Here is a 19,033-nt window from a genome sequence, read left to right as displayed (position 1 = left end):
ATATATATATATATATATAGACCGCATGCAGCCCGGCACTCTCAGCATACAGGGAATTACTCTGTCTGTTGCCTTCCGTATTTAGGAGAGTAAGGCAGCTCCCCAAATATGCAATTCTTGGACGGCGGCACTCAGAACAAACGACACAGCACTGCAGATAGTTGCCAACGTTTCAAAGCAAAATGGCTTTTTCGTCAGGGCATAAACATTACAAACAAACACTCACCATTTATGTGCTCACCATCACCACACCGCTTCCCGCCGCCGAACAAATAGACAGGGAGCTAATCTGTGGGATAAAACAGAATTGTTTTATAAGCTTTGAAGCTGTGATGGAAAACCCTTTGCATTTGTACACAATCAAAGTAGAAATTCAGGATGTAAATGATAATTTGCCAAGTTTCTCAAAAAATGTTTTTGACATAGTAATTAGTGAGGCAGCTATACCTGGAGTACGGCTCAATTTGGCACATGCACAAGATCCTGATGTAGGTACAAATTCTATACAGGACTATAAGATTGATGACAATGATCACTTTGAACTGGCAATAAAAATGAACAAAGATGGAATTAAATCTCCAGAATTAATTTTACAAAAGTCATTAGACAGAGAAAAACAAAGTATTTATCAATTAGTTCTAATAGCTTTGGATGGAGGACAGCCTCCTAAATCTGGAACTGCCCTTATAAGGATCATGGTTCATGATGTAAATGATAACTTTCCCAAATTTAATAAAGACACATATGAGATTAGTGTAAATGAAAATGCACCTATTGGTTTCTTAGTTCTCCAGCTGACTGCTGTAGATGAAGAAGAAGGTTCAAATGCAGAAATATCATATTCATTTCATGACATTCCTGCAACTTTAGATTTAATTTTTAGCATAGATCCAGTAAATGGAAATATTAACATTAAACAAAACTTAGACTACGAGCTTACAGACAGATATGATTTAACTGTGGAGGCCAAAGATGGTGGTGAACTAACTGCTCACTGCAAGATCTCAATTAATGTTACTGATAGTAATGACAATGCTCCTGAAATAACTATCACTTCACTATCAGCTACAATTGCAGAGAATTCTCCACCAGCTACAATCATAGCGCTAATTAATGTTAATGATTTAGACAGTGGAGAGAACGGAGAAGTTGTTTGTGAAATCTCTAAAACTGTACCTTTTCAACTAATCCCCTCATCTGCCAATTATTATAAACTGGTAACTACAAAAAATATTGATAGAGAGAGAATCTCTCACTATAACATAACAATAAGGGCTATGGACAATGGATCTCCTGAACTTTCTACCAACAAAACCATTCAGCTGACAATATCAGATGTCAATGACAATCCACCTATTTTTGAGAAGAGAAGTTATGTTGTCTATGTCCAGGAAAATAATCCACAAGGGACTTCGATACATGTTGTTCATGCAACTGATTATGATATTAATGAGAATGCTAAAATTATTTACTCTGTACTTGCTTATAAAATAGACGGTATCCCGCTATCTTCATATGTTTCCATTAACTCAATGACTGGAGTTATATATGCTCAGAGATCATTTGACTATGAACAGCTGCGGGAATTTCAGTTCCGGGTGCTGGCTAAAGACAGCGGATCTCCTCCTCTAAGCAGTAATGTCACAGTGAAGATTCCCTGACGAAGGCCAGCACTGGCCGATACGCGTTGGAAGTACACCACAAATTTCTATCTACTACAACCATTGACTTTAACTCTCAAACAGAGCCCTAAGAAACAGAGGAGCAAAGAAGGACGAGGGGGAGCCGCCGCTTCACGGATCGAGAACGTCGCGACCTCACAACCCGATCACGTGATCAGGACAACCCGGAAGCAAGAGGAGGACAACGCCGCCGAAGGAGACCGGAGCAGGCCGCCGGCAAGTGGGGACGAGACGGAGCTACGAGGACAAGGTAAGGGACTCTGTAGGAGAGGAAAAGACACGGCAGACAGCCCAGCAGGGCTAGAAGCATTTGTCTTTCTCCCTCTCCAAGACGGTGACAGCTTCCCCATTCGGCACAGACAGTCGCGGTGCGCTCAGAAGAACGACACCACGTACTGTCAGAGCCCAGGGGAGGACGGTATGTCCGGAGCCCTCATTACCTGACAAATTAGCGACCACGAGGATCCCTTGCTGCACCGACCCTCCGGGGGGACCCCCACCATTTTTGTTACTACTTATTCCACATTTTTTACCAAATACTAACACCTGTATTAGGCTCTGGACAGCATAACGAGACTCAAGGCACTACAGAGGTGGGACGCCACCGACTTGAGTGCCCCCCCCAAAAAGTCACAGCAACAAAAACTTTTTTCTTATCCGATACTAACGGACAATCCCTTATACACTTAAAGTATATATTCCCTTTCACTCCCCTCTCCCTTCAGTATCCTAATCCCCTTCACCCCCCTACTTTTGGTTTAAATAAAGAAACTTTTTTGATAGCTATAACATTTAGTCTGAGTATCATTACAACCACATCATCCCTCTTAAACAATTAGAAATTGTCCATTTGGCGCACCTAACTCTGTACTGTATCACAGTGAAGATATGTATCATTGATAAGAATGATAACACTCCTAAGATTCTCTACCCATCCCCAGACACTGAGGGATCAGCATTGTTTGAACTTATTCCACACTCTGCTGAGAAAGGTTATCTAGTGACCAAAGTGATTGCAGTGGATGCTGACTCTGGGCACAATGCCTGGCTCTCCTATCACTTTCTACAAGTTCCTGATCCTTCTTTATTTACCATTGGCCAGCATAATGGTGAAATCAGGATAGGACGAGACCTTCTAGACATGAATTATTTTAGGCAAAAGATTGTGATATTGGTAAGAGACAATGGCGTCCCATCCTTGTCATCTACTGTCACATTGAATTTGGCTGTTGCAGAAAACTTCCAACAAGTTGCTCCAGAGATAAAACGTCAGCCAAGTAATTCAGATTATTCATCTAATATGACTTTCTACCTAGTAGTTTCCATTGCTCTGATTTCCCTTTTATTCATTGTGACAGTAATAGTCATAGTCATTTCTAAGTGCAGAAAATCTGATGTCTCAACATCTTTATCAACTCTTCATAGAAATGTGTATCCTCAGTTCACACTGGGGTGTCCTTCTGAGATCAGTGATAGAAGTTTACCATTTCCTTTTTCATATGATGTTTGTGTGACTCTGGACTCAAGGCAAAATGAAATTGCTTATCTCAAACCAGTCCAGGATGTCCCCACAGACAATCTCATTAACACTGATAATTCTGCAGTTACAAGTGATCAACCAATATACAGGTTCCAAGAAACTAGTGCCACACAGGTAAGCTATATGTACTTATTACTATATGTACCATATTATTATTATTATTATTATTATTATTATTATTATTATTATTGTTGTTGTTGTTGTTGCTGTTTTTTTATTTTTACAGTGTCTCAAGTGTTTCATAGTGCTCTACAGGGGGATACAATTGACAGCAGAATACATAATTCTAGACTAATGCAGTTAGATAGGGATAAAGGAAAGAGGATCCTGCTAATAACAAGCTTTCAATCTAGACAATATATTGGTGGACACAACTGTAGAAGGGGGCAGTTATGGTAAAGATACAGTAGGTGGAAGGATGGTACTTTTTTCATATATTTAGGTTATATTTTGTATAAAGTGATGACAAAAGGTATTATTTGTGGACAGTTGTGGTTGTAGGTTTGGTATTTGAGTTTCTATCAGGATCTCTAGGTGGTAAAATTTGTTCCTTGATTGAAGATTTAGATTAAATCTTTCATACTGTAGGTTAAAAAACATTGTTACATATTGACCTTTGTTACAACCAATGATTGTTATAAAAAAATCTTAGACTTCCTTTAAGGCCCTCAGAATATATTTTTTTATTTGTTTTGCTCATTATTAGACCTTAAATCTAAGTGCATCTTTATTTAGATTGTATCTCCCACCAGAAGAAAATGAACAACCTCCTCCAATTACGTATGAGGAAGTTTTAAAATATCTGGGTTTTTATATTCAAATGATTAATAAAAAATTGTACAACCAGTTATTGATTTGCTCATACTGTAATTTGTATCAGAATAAATAATTAAGAGTGGCTGGAGAGAAGTTGAATAGGAAATTTCTTAAAGTACCATAAAAAGATGAAAGACAAGCCAGGGATTTTGGTATTAAGGACAGATTTTCTGTTTGGGAAATATTCATAAGAAATATGCTGTCCATGAAGTTTTGCAGCTCTTAGTCGCAACTCCTGTGGCATTTTCACAAATGGTTGGGGCAGTGTAGGGAACTACTGTAACAGGCAAAATCACATTCATCTCTGACTATTCATTGCCCAATTATGGTCAATGTTACACAAAATGGGTGTGATATAGGAGGTCTACATTCATTAGGTTGTCTCCATATGGTTGACAGACACAAGGTCAACATGGACAAAAGAGTGACATTTGAAGGGTTGACACTGGAAAAGGTTGACAGGTACAAAAGGTCGACAAGGTCAAAAGGTTGACATGACAATGGTTGACACACTTTTTGGCATTTTTGGGGTTAGTGTGGATAGTTTTGTCAGCTGGGACCACCATTTGTAGAAACATATTCCCTTGCTGGCTCACTTCGCTCGCCACACTTCAGACACAATGTCTCGCTTTGCTTGCCACTGGGTTACCAAAGGTTATGATTTCTGAAATGGATAGTCAAGGAAGGAACAAGTACAAAAACATTAAAAAAATTCTCTTGTCGACCATATGAACTGGTGGATTTTTTAACATGTTGACCTTTTCCAGTGTTGACCTTTTGTCCATGTCAACTTTTTGTCCATGTCGACCTTGTGTCTGTCAACCATATGGGGTCAACCTAATGACTGTAGACTGAATGTACAGTATGTTGACCTATAGTCTGGATCCCACACAAAATGGGGTCCCTTGCTGTAAATAATGGTGAGACCACTACCCACTGTACAATTGGCCAAGTTCAATGCATTTACAGTAGTTAAGTAAAATTATGGTCTATTAATAATTAAATTAAAAAATATGTCAAACTCCAGTGTTGATTCTTATACACTATGTCAGTGCGAGAAAATTAACATATGCAGCATATTATAATAGACCTCTGTCAGTGTATGAAATCAGAGATTTGGGAATTTGGGAAGATTTCAATATGCTGAAAAATCAGTGTATCTGACAATTGTAAGAATATCTGTTGGAAATGTGTTTTACTTTTTTGCTGTCAGTGTGTAGACATTTCCATACTGGACATTAATATAATCTATTTATAGTAAGTGAAATACAAAAACAGGTATACTGTACAGTACTTAGAACATTTATACTTTGACATTTGCCCATCATGTTTCATGAACTCATCAACTCTACAACTAGTGGCAATTTGCGGTGAGTGGCAATTTGGATGTTTGAGTGATTGGTTTCAGCCTCCTAATTAAACATGTTTATATAGGAGCAAACACGTTAATAAGTTAAGGATGGTATCGGGATACCGGTGAGTGGGATGCCGGCAGTCAGAATACAGACAGCGGCATCCCGACATGCAGGATCTCAACGCTTATTTGGGAAGTAAACTACTCCTAACCCCTAACCTCCCTGACCCTAATCCTCCTGTCCCATAGCCTGACCCTAACCCGCATCAGATGTGACTACACCAGTAAGGGCCTTATCTAATCTGGTCACACAGGATGCGACCAGTAAGATACACAGCATGTGCAGCCGCAAGGAAAAGAAACTTACCACAGCTGCAGCTCTGCCAACGTGTACCCTCCCCCAGTGATTGTCATGCTGTCGATAACTGCTGATTGGTCAGCATGGCTGGACCCCCACGCGGTGGCTGCAGTCAAATGTAAATTAACCTCCCCAGCTACCCCCGGTGTGTACCTGGTGGCTGTGTGGCTGTTAAAATTAAAGTTTCGATTGTCGCAATATTTTCGATGTTCTGATGTTCCGATAGTGCCGACCAATGTTCCAATGTTAAAAAAAAAATATTTTTTTTTTTACAAATTTTAAAAGTAAAAAGACTTTTTTAAATAAAATCATTTTGGATAAGTTTTTAAACACATGTTCTTCACCTAATTCACTCCTAAATAAACTGACAATTAAACACAGCTTGACAGTTGTATAAGATACACTGTAACCTTCAAACAGTGTGCTTTATTATCAACCAATAAATACTTATATTGTCTGAGTAAAGGAGACAGTATTTAGTAAATAGACACATTTATATTAAGAGGTTAACCATCTGCAAATATGTATATTTTTTAAAATTCAAATTTTGAAAACAGCAATTTATCTATAGATGTGGCAGAAGGGAATGGCGGTAAGCAGGGGTGTAGCTACACCTTTGAGGGCCCCATAGCACAATTTCCACAGGGTCCCCAGTGCCCCTCCCCCTCACACATTACAGCAGAAGTGGCACCTGCAGCTGGCACTTACCCACCAGCGACACTGCACACCCAGAAAACTGCCAAATGCACACTCGGGGGCCCCGCGATGTGAGGGGAGATTGGGACTCGTGGAACAGTCAGCTGCTGCGGTGCTGCCTGCCCTGATGGGACGTCACGTCTTTGCCTCCTCTCTCAACAGAACAGCAGCACCGCATCAAGCAGTGACCAGTCTCTCTTCCGTGACCTGGCTGCTTTGTGCTGTAGCATGATAGGGTGCACGGAAGCTATGGGCCCTGCAGGCTTCTCAGGCCCTGTAGCAGCCGCATCCCCTGCACCTATGGTAGCTACACCACTGGTGGTAAGTAAGTCACACAGAGGGGCAGATGTACTAAGCCTGGAGAAGTGATAAAGCAGGGATAACTGGAAGGTGATAACGCACCAGCCAATCATTACAGCTTTGAAAAATTACAGTTAGGAGATGATTGGCTGGTGCGTTATCACCTTCCACTTATCACTGCCTTATCACTTCTCCAGGCTTAATACATTTGCCCCAGAGTCCTAAGGACAGATTTACTATAGCTTCTAGAAATGAAAAGTCTTACTGTTGCCCATAGAAACCGATCTGATTATGTTGATCATTTTTATACGCTTGTGTAAATCTACCCACTATACTTCAACACCAATGTTTACACCTGTACCCCAGTGCTGTATTAGATTTGTCTACATTAATTCACTTTATAATTACTAAATATATTTTTTTCTAGTTATGTATAAATAATTAATGGTAGACTTTACTCTAAGAAATGTTCACTCTATGCAAATAGGTATTTTACAGAAGACAATTAAATTAACTGTATTTTTTTTCAGGGTAACAATTTATTATTTTGGTGACAATTTTGATGCCTACTCAATATTTTCAGAGTGACTATTTAAAGTTGTTTTAAATATTATAACACTATCTTACAGTATAATACAGTAATTCCATTTGTAAATAAAGTGTACTCATAAAAGAGTTTTTCAAGCAATCCTCTTTTTTTCAAGGTATCCGATTAGCCCTGAAAATATTGTGCAAGCGGGAAATTTTTTTTTGTGTCTCTTAAAACATTATTAATGGTTTTTTTCAATGCTATTCTATTGTTATGCATGAAACCCCCACAAACAACCCCCCCCCCCCCGTTTTTCATGCGAAAATACATAAAGTCTGCAAAATGCTGCAGACCCATGTATTTTTCGCGGCCGCGATCACTGAAAAAATACCCGCTTATTGCGGATTTGGCTTTGCCTGCCTAAGGCAGGTGAAACCAAACCACGATTAGTGCCAATATTTGCGGCTAATTGGATAGCCTCCGGCAAATCCATTATCTGCGGTAATGTACATTGGATACCAGCAAATAGATGCAATTGTGTACAGACAGCAGATTTTTGTTTTCAGAGGCGTATCTAGGGTAGGGCGAGTGGAGCACGTGCCCTGGGCGCCTTGGCAGGCCCAGGAGAGGGGGGCGCCGCCGGCGTCCAGGGCATCATGCCCCACTCGCCCCCGTCAACCCTAAATGTGAGGGGAGGAGAGCGCAGCGTCTCTCCCTCCCCTCACCGCCGCTGCCAGCACTAGCAGCGCTGCTGTGTCCGGTCTCCGGCGTTAGCCAATCAGAGCTTGCAGACCGGCTCCTGATTGGCTGCCGGTCCGCGAGCTCTGATTGGCTAGCGAACCGGCGCCAAACAGCCGCCGGAGACCTGGAGCGGTGAGGGGAAGGAGAGGCGCTGCGCTCTCCTCCCCTCACATAGCAACAAGCGGCCGGTAAGTGGCGGGAGGGTCCGGCGGCACAGAGGGGGGGGGGCGGCGGCACAGTGGGGCATGTATCTGGCACCAAGTGGGGCCTGGCACTGAGGGGCATGTATCTGGCACTGTGGGGCATGTAACTGGCACTGTGGGGCAATGTATCTGGCACTGTGGGGCAATGTAACTGGCACTGTGGGGCAATGTATCTGGCACTGTGGGGCAATGTAACTGGCACTGTGGGGAAATGTATCTGGCACTGTGGGGCATGTAACTGGCACCAAATGGGGCATGTAACTGGCACTGAGTGGAGCCTGGCACTGTGGGGCATGTATCTGGCACTGTGGGGCATGTAACTGGCACTGTGGGGCAATGTATCTGGCACTGTGGGGCAATGTAACTGGCACTGTGGGGCAATGTATCTGGCACTGTGGGGCAATGTAACTGGCACTGTGGGGCAATGTATCTGGCACTGTGGGGCATGTAACTGTCACTGTGGGGCATGTATCTGGCACTGTGGGGCATGTAACTGGCACTGTGGGGCAATGTATCCGGCACTGTGGGGCATGTATTCGGCACTGTGGGGCATTGTATCCGGCACTGTGGGGCAATGTAACTGGCACTGAGTGGGGCATGTATCTGGCACTGAGTGGGGCATGTATCTGGCATTGAGTGGGACATGTATCTGGCACTGAGTAGGGCATGTATCTGGAACTGAGTGGGGCATGTATCTGGCACTGTGGGGCAATGTATCTGGCACTGTGGGGTATGTATCTGGCACTGTGGGGCATTGTATCCGGCACTGTGGGGCATGTATCTGGCACTGAGTGGGGCATGTATCTGGCACTGTGGGGCAATGTATCTGGCACTGTGGGGCATGTATCCGGCACTGTGGGGCAATGTAACTGGCACTGTGGGGCAATGTAACTGGCACTGAGTGGGGCATGTATCTGGCACTGTGGGGCAATGTATCCGGCACTGTGGGGCAATGTATCCGGCACTGTGGGGCATGTATCCGGCACTGTGGGGCAATGTAACTGGCACTGTAGGGCAATGTAACTGGCACTGTGGGCCATTTTCAGTGGCCACACCCCTTCTGGAGCGTGGCCACACCCCTTCTGGAGCGTGGCCACACCCCTTCTGGTGTGTGGCCACGCCCATTTTTGCCGCATGCGCCTTTGGCGTGCGCACATGCTTTTTTTTGTTTGTGTTTTTTTTTGGGGGGCGGCGCCATTTTCCATCTTGCCCTGGGCTCCGAAAACCCTAGTTACGCCTCTGTTTGTTTGTGATGATGGCTGAAAAGCAATGAAAGAAGAGAGAAAGCATAAACATCATATTCCGAATAAGTGTTAGGATGGTATATACAAGAAAATACATCAAAGGAGTATGAAGGTATAAACTCCCACCAATTAGAAAATATAGGGTATGTGAAAGCAATCATATTTGGGAAAATACTTGGGGAATTTCTTTTGCTCATTATATTTAGCAATTGTTAACATATGCAGCATTCTAGATATTAAAGTAGAGATCTGAAATAACAGTGGGGCTACAGCCAGAGGCGTCACTAGGGTTGGTGTCACCCGGTGTGGTAACTCATGGTGTCACCTCCCATGGACCTCCTTGTGTGTGTGTGTGTGTGTGTGTGTGTGTGTGTGTGTATGTATGTATGTATGTATATATATATGTAATACATACATATATATACACATACATATATATATATATATATACACACACACACACACACACACACACACACACAGTGATCGAAGAGGGAATTTTGAAGTGGGGGTATGGAAAATTGAAAGGGGTAGTGTCCACTCGAATGGGGTACTGTGAAAGCTGCCGAAAAAGGGGTGTGGCCAATCAGAAAGGGGGTGTCCTTAAGAGGCACTGGGTGAGAGGGAGGACACATGGTGGAGGAAGGGACTGAGGAGGACGGGGGCATTGGGTGAGAGGGGGATGCAGGGTGGGAGAAGGACATAATGGATAGAGGGACAGAGGAAGGGGGAGATGCTGGGTGGGAGAGGACGCAGAGTGGGAGGGGGACATACTGGGGATTGGGACGCTGGGTGGGAGAGGACGCAGAGTGAGAGGGGGACATACTGGGGATTGGGACGCTGGGTGGGAGAGGACGCAGAGTGGGAGGGGGACATACTGGGGACTGGGACACTGGGTGGGAGAGGATGCAGAGTGGGAGGGGGACAGACTAGGGATTGGGACACTGGGTGGGAGAGGATGCAGAGTGGGAGAGGGACATACTGGGGACTGGGACACTGGGTGGGAGAGGATGCAGAGTGGGAGGGAGACAGACTAGGGATTGGGACACTGGGTGGGAGAGGATGCAGAGTGGGAGGGGGACATACTGGGGACTGGGACACTGGGTGGGAGAGGATGCAGAGTGGGAGAGGGACATACTGGGGATTGGGACACTGGGTGGGAGAGGATGCAGAGTGGGAGGGAGACAGACTAGGGATTGGGACACTGGGTGGGAGAGGATGCAGAGTGGGAGGGGGACATACTGGGGACTGGGACACTGGGTGGGAGAGGATGCTGAGTGGGAGAGGGACATACTGGGGATTGGGACACTGGGTGGGAGAGGATGCAGAGTGGGAGGGGGACATACTGGGGATTGGGACACTGGGTGGGAGAGGGTGCAGAGTGGGAGAGGGACAGACTGGGGACACTGGGTTGGAGAGAAACATACTGGAGACTATGATTTAATTTTAAAGCCTACCAGCTCCAGCGGCGGCAGGTATAGGAACCAAGCGCCCGGCGGTGCTCCTTCAGCGGCAGGGATGAGATCCAGGCGCATCTCCTGTGCGCGCCCGGCGGTGCTCCTTCAGCGGCAGGGACGAGATCCAGGCGCATCTCCTGTGCGCGCCCGGCGGTGCTCCTTCAGCGGCAGGGACGAGATCCAGGCGCATCTTCTGTGTGCGCCCGGCGGTGCTCTGGCGGTGGCAGGCAGGGATGAGAGCCGGGTACCCTGCTAGCTACAAAGACGGGAGCCGGGCGCACCCCATGTGGGCACCATGCACTCGACTCCCATTCTCCCTCCCAGAATACAACTACCCTCCCAGAATGGCCTGCCCTGCGGTGCCGGCGTGCGTGATGACGTCACCGGGAGTGACGTACTGCACCCGGTATCTATAGATTGCGGCAGTACAGACCCGGCGGCGCTGCGGCGGTGAAAATAGTCAGGCCAGGCGGGTGTACAGCTCTTTTTGGTGTCACCCCATTGAAGGGTGACACCTGGGTGCGGGCCGCACCCCCCGCACCCTCCTCATGACGCCACTGGCTACAGCTAATGATGCATAGCTTAGATTTATTAAGTATATCAAAGCAAAGATCATACTGGATTACAATTATGTTTCTTTGATATGGTGAAATTGCCCATTTTCTGATTCAATAGATGTTGGATAAACACTTAAAAAAATAACATATAACTTATACAGAATCCACTGTGCATTGTTCTGTTGGGATTTTGATCATCTGATTTATCCATTGTGAAATAAATGGCTAGTTTACCTCATATTCACATTTACATTATAATCACTGTTCTGATATCTTGAACAAACTAAATCTAAAATAAATGTATAAAAAGAATTCTAATCATATTCTCAGTAATTTCAGAAAGTTTTAAAATTGATGTCAAGGTAGTTTATTATATTATTTATATATTTATAAGTAGCAATATTATTGAGCTGCAGTTACAGTGGTGTAGCAATTCCTAATTTAGACACTAGGCACCGCTATTGAACTGTGTTATTTTATCTCAGTATTTAGAACTCCTGAATTTACAATAGTGCACAGCACAAATCTGCAGAACAAGACATAATAAAGGATTTTTACTCATGTACCTGCAACTTGGATTATTCTGCTGAAAGGAAACATTTGGAATTGCATATTTCATTTTATCACTTTGGATCAAAAGAAGCAGGATTCTAATAGCGCATTAGCTAACAATAGAAATGAAGCTGATTTCTGGAGGAAAAAAGGCAATGCAATGGCAGGTACTATGTCTTCTCTTTTTCTTAACATTCCATCATGTTTCTGCTCAGCTTTACTACTCCATACCAGAGGAATTAAAGCAAGGGACTGCAATAGGAAACATAGCAATAGATCTGGGATTGAAAACAAAGGAATTATTATTCAGAAAATTCCATATTGTCTCACGAGGCAAAATACAATATTTCAATGCTAATTTAGAAAATGGGGACTTGTATGTTGCAGAAAGAATAGACAGAGAGGTATTGTGCGGAATAAAACAGAATTGTCTAATGAGCTTTGAAGCTGTGATTGAAAACCCATTGCATTTGTACACAATCAAAGTGGAAATTCAGGATGTAAATGATAATCCACCAAGTTTTTCCAAGAGTATTTTTGACATAACAGTTAGTGAGTCTGCTTTACCTGGAGTACGTCTGACTTTGGGAAATGCACAAGATCCTGATGTAGGTGTCAACTCTGTACAGGACTATATGATTGATGACAATGAGGACTTTGAATTGGGAATAAAAATGACAAAAGATGGAATCAGATCTCCAGAACTTATTTTGCAAAAACCACTGGACAGAGAAAAGCAAAGTATTTATCAATTAGTTCTAACGGCATTGGACGGAGGACAACCTCCTAAATCTGGTACTGCCTTTATAAAGATTTTAGTTCATGATGTTAATGACAACTTTCCAACATTTTCTAAAGATGTATATGAAATTAGTTTGAATGAAAATGCACCTATTGGATTTTTGGTTCTCCAGCTTAATGCTGTGGATGAAGATGAAGGTTCAAATGCTCAAATATTGTATTCATTTCATGATATTCCTGAAGCTATGCATTCACTCTTTAGCATAAATCCTGTCACTGGACATATTAATGTAACAGGAAATATAGACTATGAGCTTACAGAGAGATATGAATTAACTGTGGAGGCCAAAGATGGTGGTAACCTTGTAACGCATTGCAAGATCTTAATAAATGTTACGGATATGAATGACAATCCTCCTCAAATAACTATTACTTCTCTATCAGATATAATTCCAGAGAATTCTCCAATAACTACAATTATAGCCCTGATTAATGTTCATGACTCAGACAGTGGAGTGAACGGTGAGGTAACTTGTGAAATTTTAGAAACGTTACCCTTTCAATTAGTATCTTCTTCCTCCAATTACTATAAGCTGGTAACCACAGCAGATATTGATAGAGAGAGGAAATCTCACTATAATATAACAATTACAGCTATGGATAGTGGATCTCCTCAACTATCCACCAACAAAACCATTCAACTCACTATTTCAGATGTGAATGACAATCCACCTGTTTTTGAAAAAATTAGTATTATTGTTTATGTTCAAGAAAATAATCCGCAAGGGACCTCCATACATGGTATCCATGCATCTGATTATGATACTAATGACAATGCTAAAATTAGTTACTCTATTATCAGTAATAAAATAGATGGTATCCCAGTATCATCATATGTCTCTATAAACTCATTGACTGGGGTGATTTATGCTCAGAGATCATTTGACTATGAACAGCTGCGGGAATTTCAGTTCCAGGTGATGGCTAAAGACAGCGGATCTCCTCCTCTAAGCACTAATGTCACAGTAAGAATATGTATCATTGATAAGAACGATAATGCTCCTAAGATTCTCTACCCATCCCCAGACACTGAGGGATCAGCATTATTCGAGTTTATTCCTAACTCTGCTGAGAAAGGTTATCTAATATCCAAAGTGATTGCAGTGGATGCTGACTCTGGGCACAATGCCTGGCTCTCCTACCACTTGCTGCAAGTTACTGGTCCATCTTTGTTTACTATTGGTCAACACACTGGTGAAATAAGGATTGAACGTGACATTGAAGACAAGGATTCTTTGAGGCAAAAGATTGTGGTATTGGTAAAGGACAATGGGGTTCCATCCTTGTCATCTACAGTGACCTTAAGCTTGGTTGTAGCAGAAAACTTTCAACAAGTTGTTCCAGAAATAAGACACCAACCCAGCAGTTCAAATTCTCCATCTAATATAACATTCTACCTGGTAATTTCTATAACTCTAATTTCTCTGCTATTCATTATAGCAGTAATTGTTATAGTGGTTTCTAAGTACCGAAAATCAAGTAGTTCAACTTCTTTTGGAGCGCTAAGTAGAAATGTGTATCCTCAGTTCACCCTGGGATGTCCTTCTGAGATCAGTGATGGAAGCTTACCCTTTCCATTTTCATATGATGTGTGTGTGACCCTCGACTCAAAACAGAATGAATTAGCTTATCTGAAACCATTAGAGACTGTTCCTACAGGCAATACAATTGACCATGTTGATTCAACAGTAACAAATGATCAACCAACAGACATATTTCCAAAACCTATTGAGCCACAGGTAAGAGATCATTATAATATCTTTAATATAAAATCTGTTTTTGTCAACTAGTGGACATCCACTAATGGATAGTGGTCCATAAATAAGAATAAAAAATGAATCATTTTAATGAAACTTGAAATGTTAGCCATATAGTAATGTAAGAATTATTCCATAATACTTGACCTGCTATTAACTTCTACTTTTGATGTTGAAATGTTGACCATTGTATCCAGGGACAAATACAAATGGCACAAAATATATATATTTTCTTAAACAACAAACTAAATATGTGAGTGTTTATGACACGTTCTATTGCTATTGTTATAATATCTTTATTAGTTTGAGTAGCATATCCCTGAATGTAGTCAACAACTTTAAAGTACTTTAAATATATAGTGTAAAGTACTAAAGTGCTTTAATTGCTGAGCAGTGGTGTTTCTAGCGGTGGGTGAGCTGTGCAACTGCATGGGGTACCCGCCGCTGTACTTTTCCCATGACCGGACTCTGCTCCCCCTCCTCCCTGACATAGTACTCTGCTGCTGGGGCGGAGTTTCACAGAATGACACGTTTGCATTGTGACATCATGACGCAGCACATGATTTTGCGAAACTCCGCCCTGCAGCGGAGTACTACAGTATGACAAGGAGAAGGGGGAGAGGGGGAGCGGAGGATGCAGCAGGGGAGCTGGTGGGCAGAAGCTGGCGGGACTGGAGCTAGCTATTGTAGCTAGCTAGTGGGCGGGCGCTGGCAGGATGGCATTACCCCTGTAAAATAGCATTACACACCCCTGCCAACTAGCATTGCCCCTGGTAACTAGCTTAACACACCTCTGACAATGAGTATTACCCATGCCAACGAGCATTACACACCACTGGCAACTAGTATTACCCCTGGCAACTAGCATTACACACCTCTGGCAACTAGCATTACCCCCGGCAACTAGCATTACACACCCCTGGTAACTAGTATTACCCCTGGCAATAATGTATCACAGGCATTGTGGTGTGTGGCATATTATGGTGCAGGGGGCATAATATGGTGCAAGGGGCATTATTGTTAGGCTTAATATGGTGGAATTTGTTTTTTTCCATGTGGTGGCTGAGGTCTGTTGGTTCAGGGTCAATAATGGGGGTATATGGTAGTCTTTTCATGCAAGGACAGGCCTATTTTAGTAAGACCATGCCCACTCTAGTGAGGCTACATCCCCTCACCGGGAACGTGGTGCCCACAAATTTGTGTTTTTTATATCTATGGGGGGGCACATTTTTTATGCCAATGGGGGGGCGTATTTTGAAATCTTACACTGGGAGCCAAATTGTCTAGAAACAGCCCTGTTGCTGAGGTTATAGGGGATGTAGTCAAAAAGTCAACAGTAACAATGGCGACATTCATAATGTTGAAGCCGCAATGTTTAAATGATGCCATTGTTTAAATGATGAAAGGTCAACATGTTGTCATTGTCAGACTGTCGACAGGTGAAATGTCAACATTGTCAGAATGATGACATTAGGGTTAGACTCCAGGCAGAAGGGTTAGGCTGCTGGGGAAGTTAGGTTTAGATTGCGGATGTGAGGAGGGTTAAAGCTAAGGGTAGGGTTTAGGGATAGGGTAGAAAAACTTACTGGACTGCTACAGCATCCTAGGTCTATTCTGTAAGTGATGGTCATGTGACCACTAGAAACCAGAATATACTGCTGCAGCTGCTGGGAGAAGTTACAGTAAGTCACCACTGGCCCACCAGGGACAATATGCCGACATTATAACATGTCAACATTTAATCACTGTCTACATGATAAATGTCAACATAATGAATGTCAACATTATAACTGTCAATGTCAATATATCATACCCAACATGGCTAAAGTATTGTTACAACTAAAAACACTTTTTTATAATATGATCTATAATAGAACCAACATTACAACATTGTAATATTATGGGGGATATTCAATTAGCCCTACTAATTTTTTAGGAGAAAAAATGGATTTTTATCATGATTTTTGCCCGATGGTTAGCTTCAGGCAATTCAAATTAACCCCCGTTTTTGTCTCCTGAAAAATTATCTGTTTTCGGGAGGTAACACATAGGATTCAGGATAAGTTCCCGGACCTATGTGTTAACGCGTGTCAAAGACCTGAAAACAGGTAATTTATTGCATATTTCTTTTCGGGTCTACTCAGACCCAAACAGATATACGTGATAAGTGCAGACTGAGGGTTGCACTTCTTGGCTAATTAGGGAGCCCCAGGGATTCAATTATCATGTTGTTAATTACCATGGCAAATTTAATTCCCCCCAATGTATATTCTTATTTTAAATGTGTGTGTGTGTGTGTGTGTGTGTGTGTGTGTGTGTGTGTTACATATATTTCTTCAATTTAGCCCTGAGGGGGTTATGAGCTAGAGTCAGAGCTTTCAGAAGCAGCACAATTCTGACAATCTGGGCTGCAGATTTAGGGCCTGATTCTAATTTGGAAGTAAAGCAAAAATAAAGCAAGTAACCTGTGCAGAAACCATGGTGCACTGCAGATGGGGCAGATGTCACATGTGCAGATAGATTTAGATTTGGGTGGGGTCAGTGGCGTAACTAGAAATTTTTCTCCCCCAAGCCAAAAAATCCTTCGGCGCCCCCCCCCCCCATACACCCCGTAATTGGCACTAGCAAAGGTAGAAAAATGCGCGCGCCGCAGGCGCGCGCTGGCAAAAAGGGGTGTGGCTTTGTCGAAATGGGCATGGCTTTGCGTGGAGGGCGTGGCATTGCAGGAAAAGACTACCTTATACCCCAGTTTTGCAACCTGCACGCCCAGACGTTGGCCACCACAGGAAAGAAAAATAATCCTGATTCATGCCCCTTACATTATTTGTCATTTTTCCTCCTTATAGTAATGCCCAGTATACATTATTCCACATACTGCAATGGCCCTTAGACATTATTCCACACACAATCAGTGATCGCGCTGAGCCAAAAAAAAAGTGGGTCCCAGGGACCCTTCACTTTTAAAAATTGGGGTCCTACCGGTCTTTTTCTGGGTCCCATCGGAATGAAGGTTCTTATTAATTTTAATCTTGTTTGGACACTACAAAAGTGTTGCAAGATGGGGGGGATGGGGTGACAATGCTGCTGGGCTGTGTAGCATGCAGGACACCCTGCACCAGAACTGTAACTAGACATTTTGGTGCCCTTAGGCAGAAAGTGAATTGGTGTTAGACCACTTAGACCATAAAGAACAGGTAGTGCGCGCCGTAGGCGCGCCGCAAAATTTTAGGGGCGTGGCTTCATAGGGAAGGGGCATGACCACATAATAGTGTCAATTCACATTACACCACACAGTAGTGGCGCTTATACACATTGCACCAGGTAGAACCTCCTATGCACACTGATCCAGGTAGATCACGTCATACACTTTGCTCCAGGTACAGCACGTCATACACTTTGCACCAGGTACAGCACGTCATACACTTTGCACCAGGTACAGCACGTCATACACTTTGCACCAGGTAGAGCACGTTATCATACACATTGCATCAGGTAGAGCATGTTATCATACACATTGCCGCTAGGTAGAGCAAGTTATCATACACATTGCCGCTAGGTAGAGCAAGTTATCATACACATTGCGTCAGGTAGAACACGTTATTATACACAATGCGCCTGGTAGAGCACGTTATTATACACAATGCGCCTGGTAGAACACGTTATTATACACAATGCGCCTGGTAGAGCACGTTATAATACACATTGCACTAGGTAGAACACGTTATTATACACAATGCGCCTGGTAGAGCACGTTATTATACACATTGCACTAGGTAGAGCACGTTATCATACACATTGCGCCTGGTAGAGCACGTTATTATACACATTGCACCAGGTAGAGCACGTTATCATACACATTGCGCCAGGTAGAACACGTTATCATACACATTGCGCCAGGTAGAACACGTTATCATACACATTGCGCCAGGTAGAACACGTTATCATACACATTGCACCAGGTAGAGCACGTTAACATATACATTGCGCCAGGTAGAACACGTTATTATACACATTGCGCCAGGTAGAACACGTTATTATACACAATGCGCCTGGAAGAGCACGTTATTATACACAATGCGCCTGGTAGAGCACTGAGGCACATTGCAGTAACCACTCACTTATCACCTCCAGTTGCACGAAGGGGCCGTTTGACACAAGTGGCTCCGCCCCCAGCAGCAACTCACTGACACTCACCATTTTTTCTGACAGCACAGTGCAGTGAGTGCACTGGCACAAGTAGCCAGCCTGCGCCTGTAGTAGCCGCAGCCTGGAGGAGCTCTATGTGAAATCGCAAGCAGAGGCTGTTCTCTGGCAAGAAGGAGCTCGTCCAATCGCTTCCCCTGACGGGCTGGCCACTGCTAAATATACCGATAATCAGTTCCAACTGTGTCAAAGTAGTGGAGCCCCAGGTGCAATGGGAAAGTCAGTGTCACTGCACAGTTGTAC

General features: G+C 43.2%; 2 protein-coding genes across 11 annotated transcripts in view; both read left to right on the top strand.

The window, feature by feature from the left end:
* LOC134933410 (protocadherin gamma-C5-like) overlaps positions 1 to 19,033 on the top strand; it is a 688,451-nt gene that overhangs the window by 276,052 nt on the left and 393,366 nt on the right. Inside the window, exon 1 of one of the 10 annotated variants that reach the window (XM_063928602.1) lies at positions 12,077 to 14,569. The exons of the other annotated variants lie outside the window; for them this stretch is intronic. Coding sequence (XP_063784672.1) covers positions 12,155 to 14,569 — 2,415 coding nt within the window. The 5' untranslated portion in view covers positions 12,077 to 12,154. Of the gene's footprint in view, positions 1 to 12,076; positions 14,570 to 19,033 lie in introns of those variants that run through there. 10 annotated transcript variants of the gene reach the window in all.
* On the top strand, positions 183 to 12,131 carry LOC134933906 (protocadherin gamma-B5-like). The gene is made up of 4 exons (XM_063929461.1): positions 183 to 1,646; positions 2,569 to 3,336; positions 3,929 to 4,002; positions 11,990 to 12,131. The coding sequence occupies exons 1-4, from the start codon at positions 183 to 185 to the stop codon at positions 12,129 to 12,131; spliced, it is 2,448 nt and encodes an 815-aa protein (XP_063785531.1).

This window comes from Pseudophryne corroboree, chromosome 6, assembly GCF_028390025.1.
Source record: "Pseudophryne corroboree isolate aPseCor3 chromosome 6, aPseCor3.hap2, whole genome shotgun sequence".
Classification (NCBI taxonomy): Eukaryota; Metazoa; Chordata; class Amphibia; order Anura; family Myobatrachidae; genus Pseudophryne; species Pseudophryne corroboree.
This window is presented reverse-complemented; position numbering and strand designations above follow the sequence as displayed.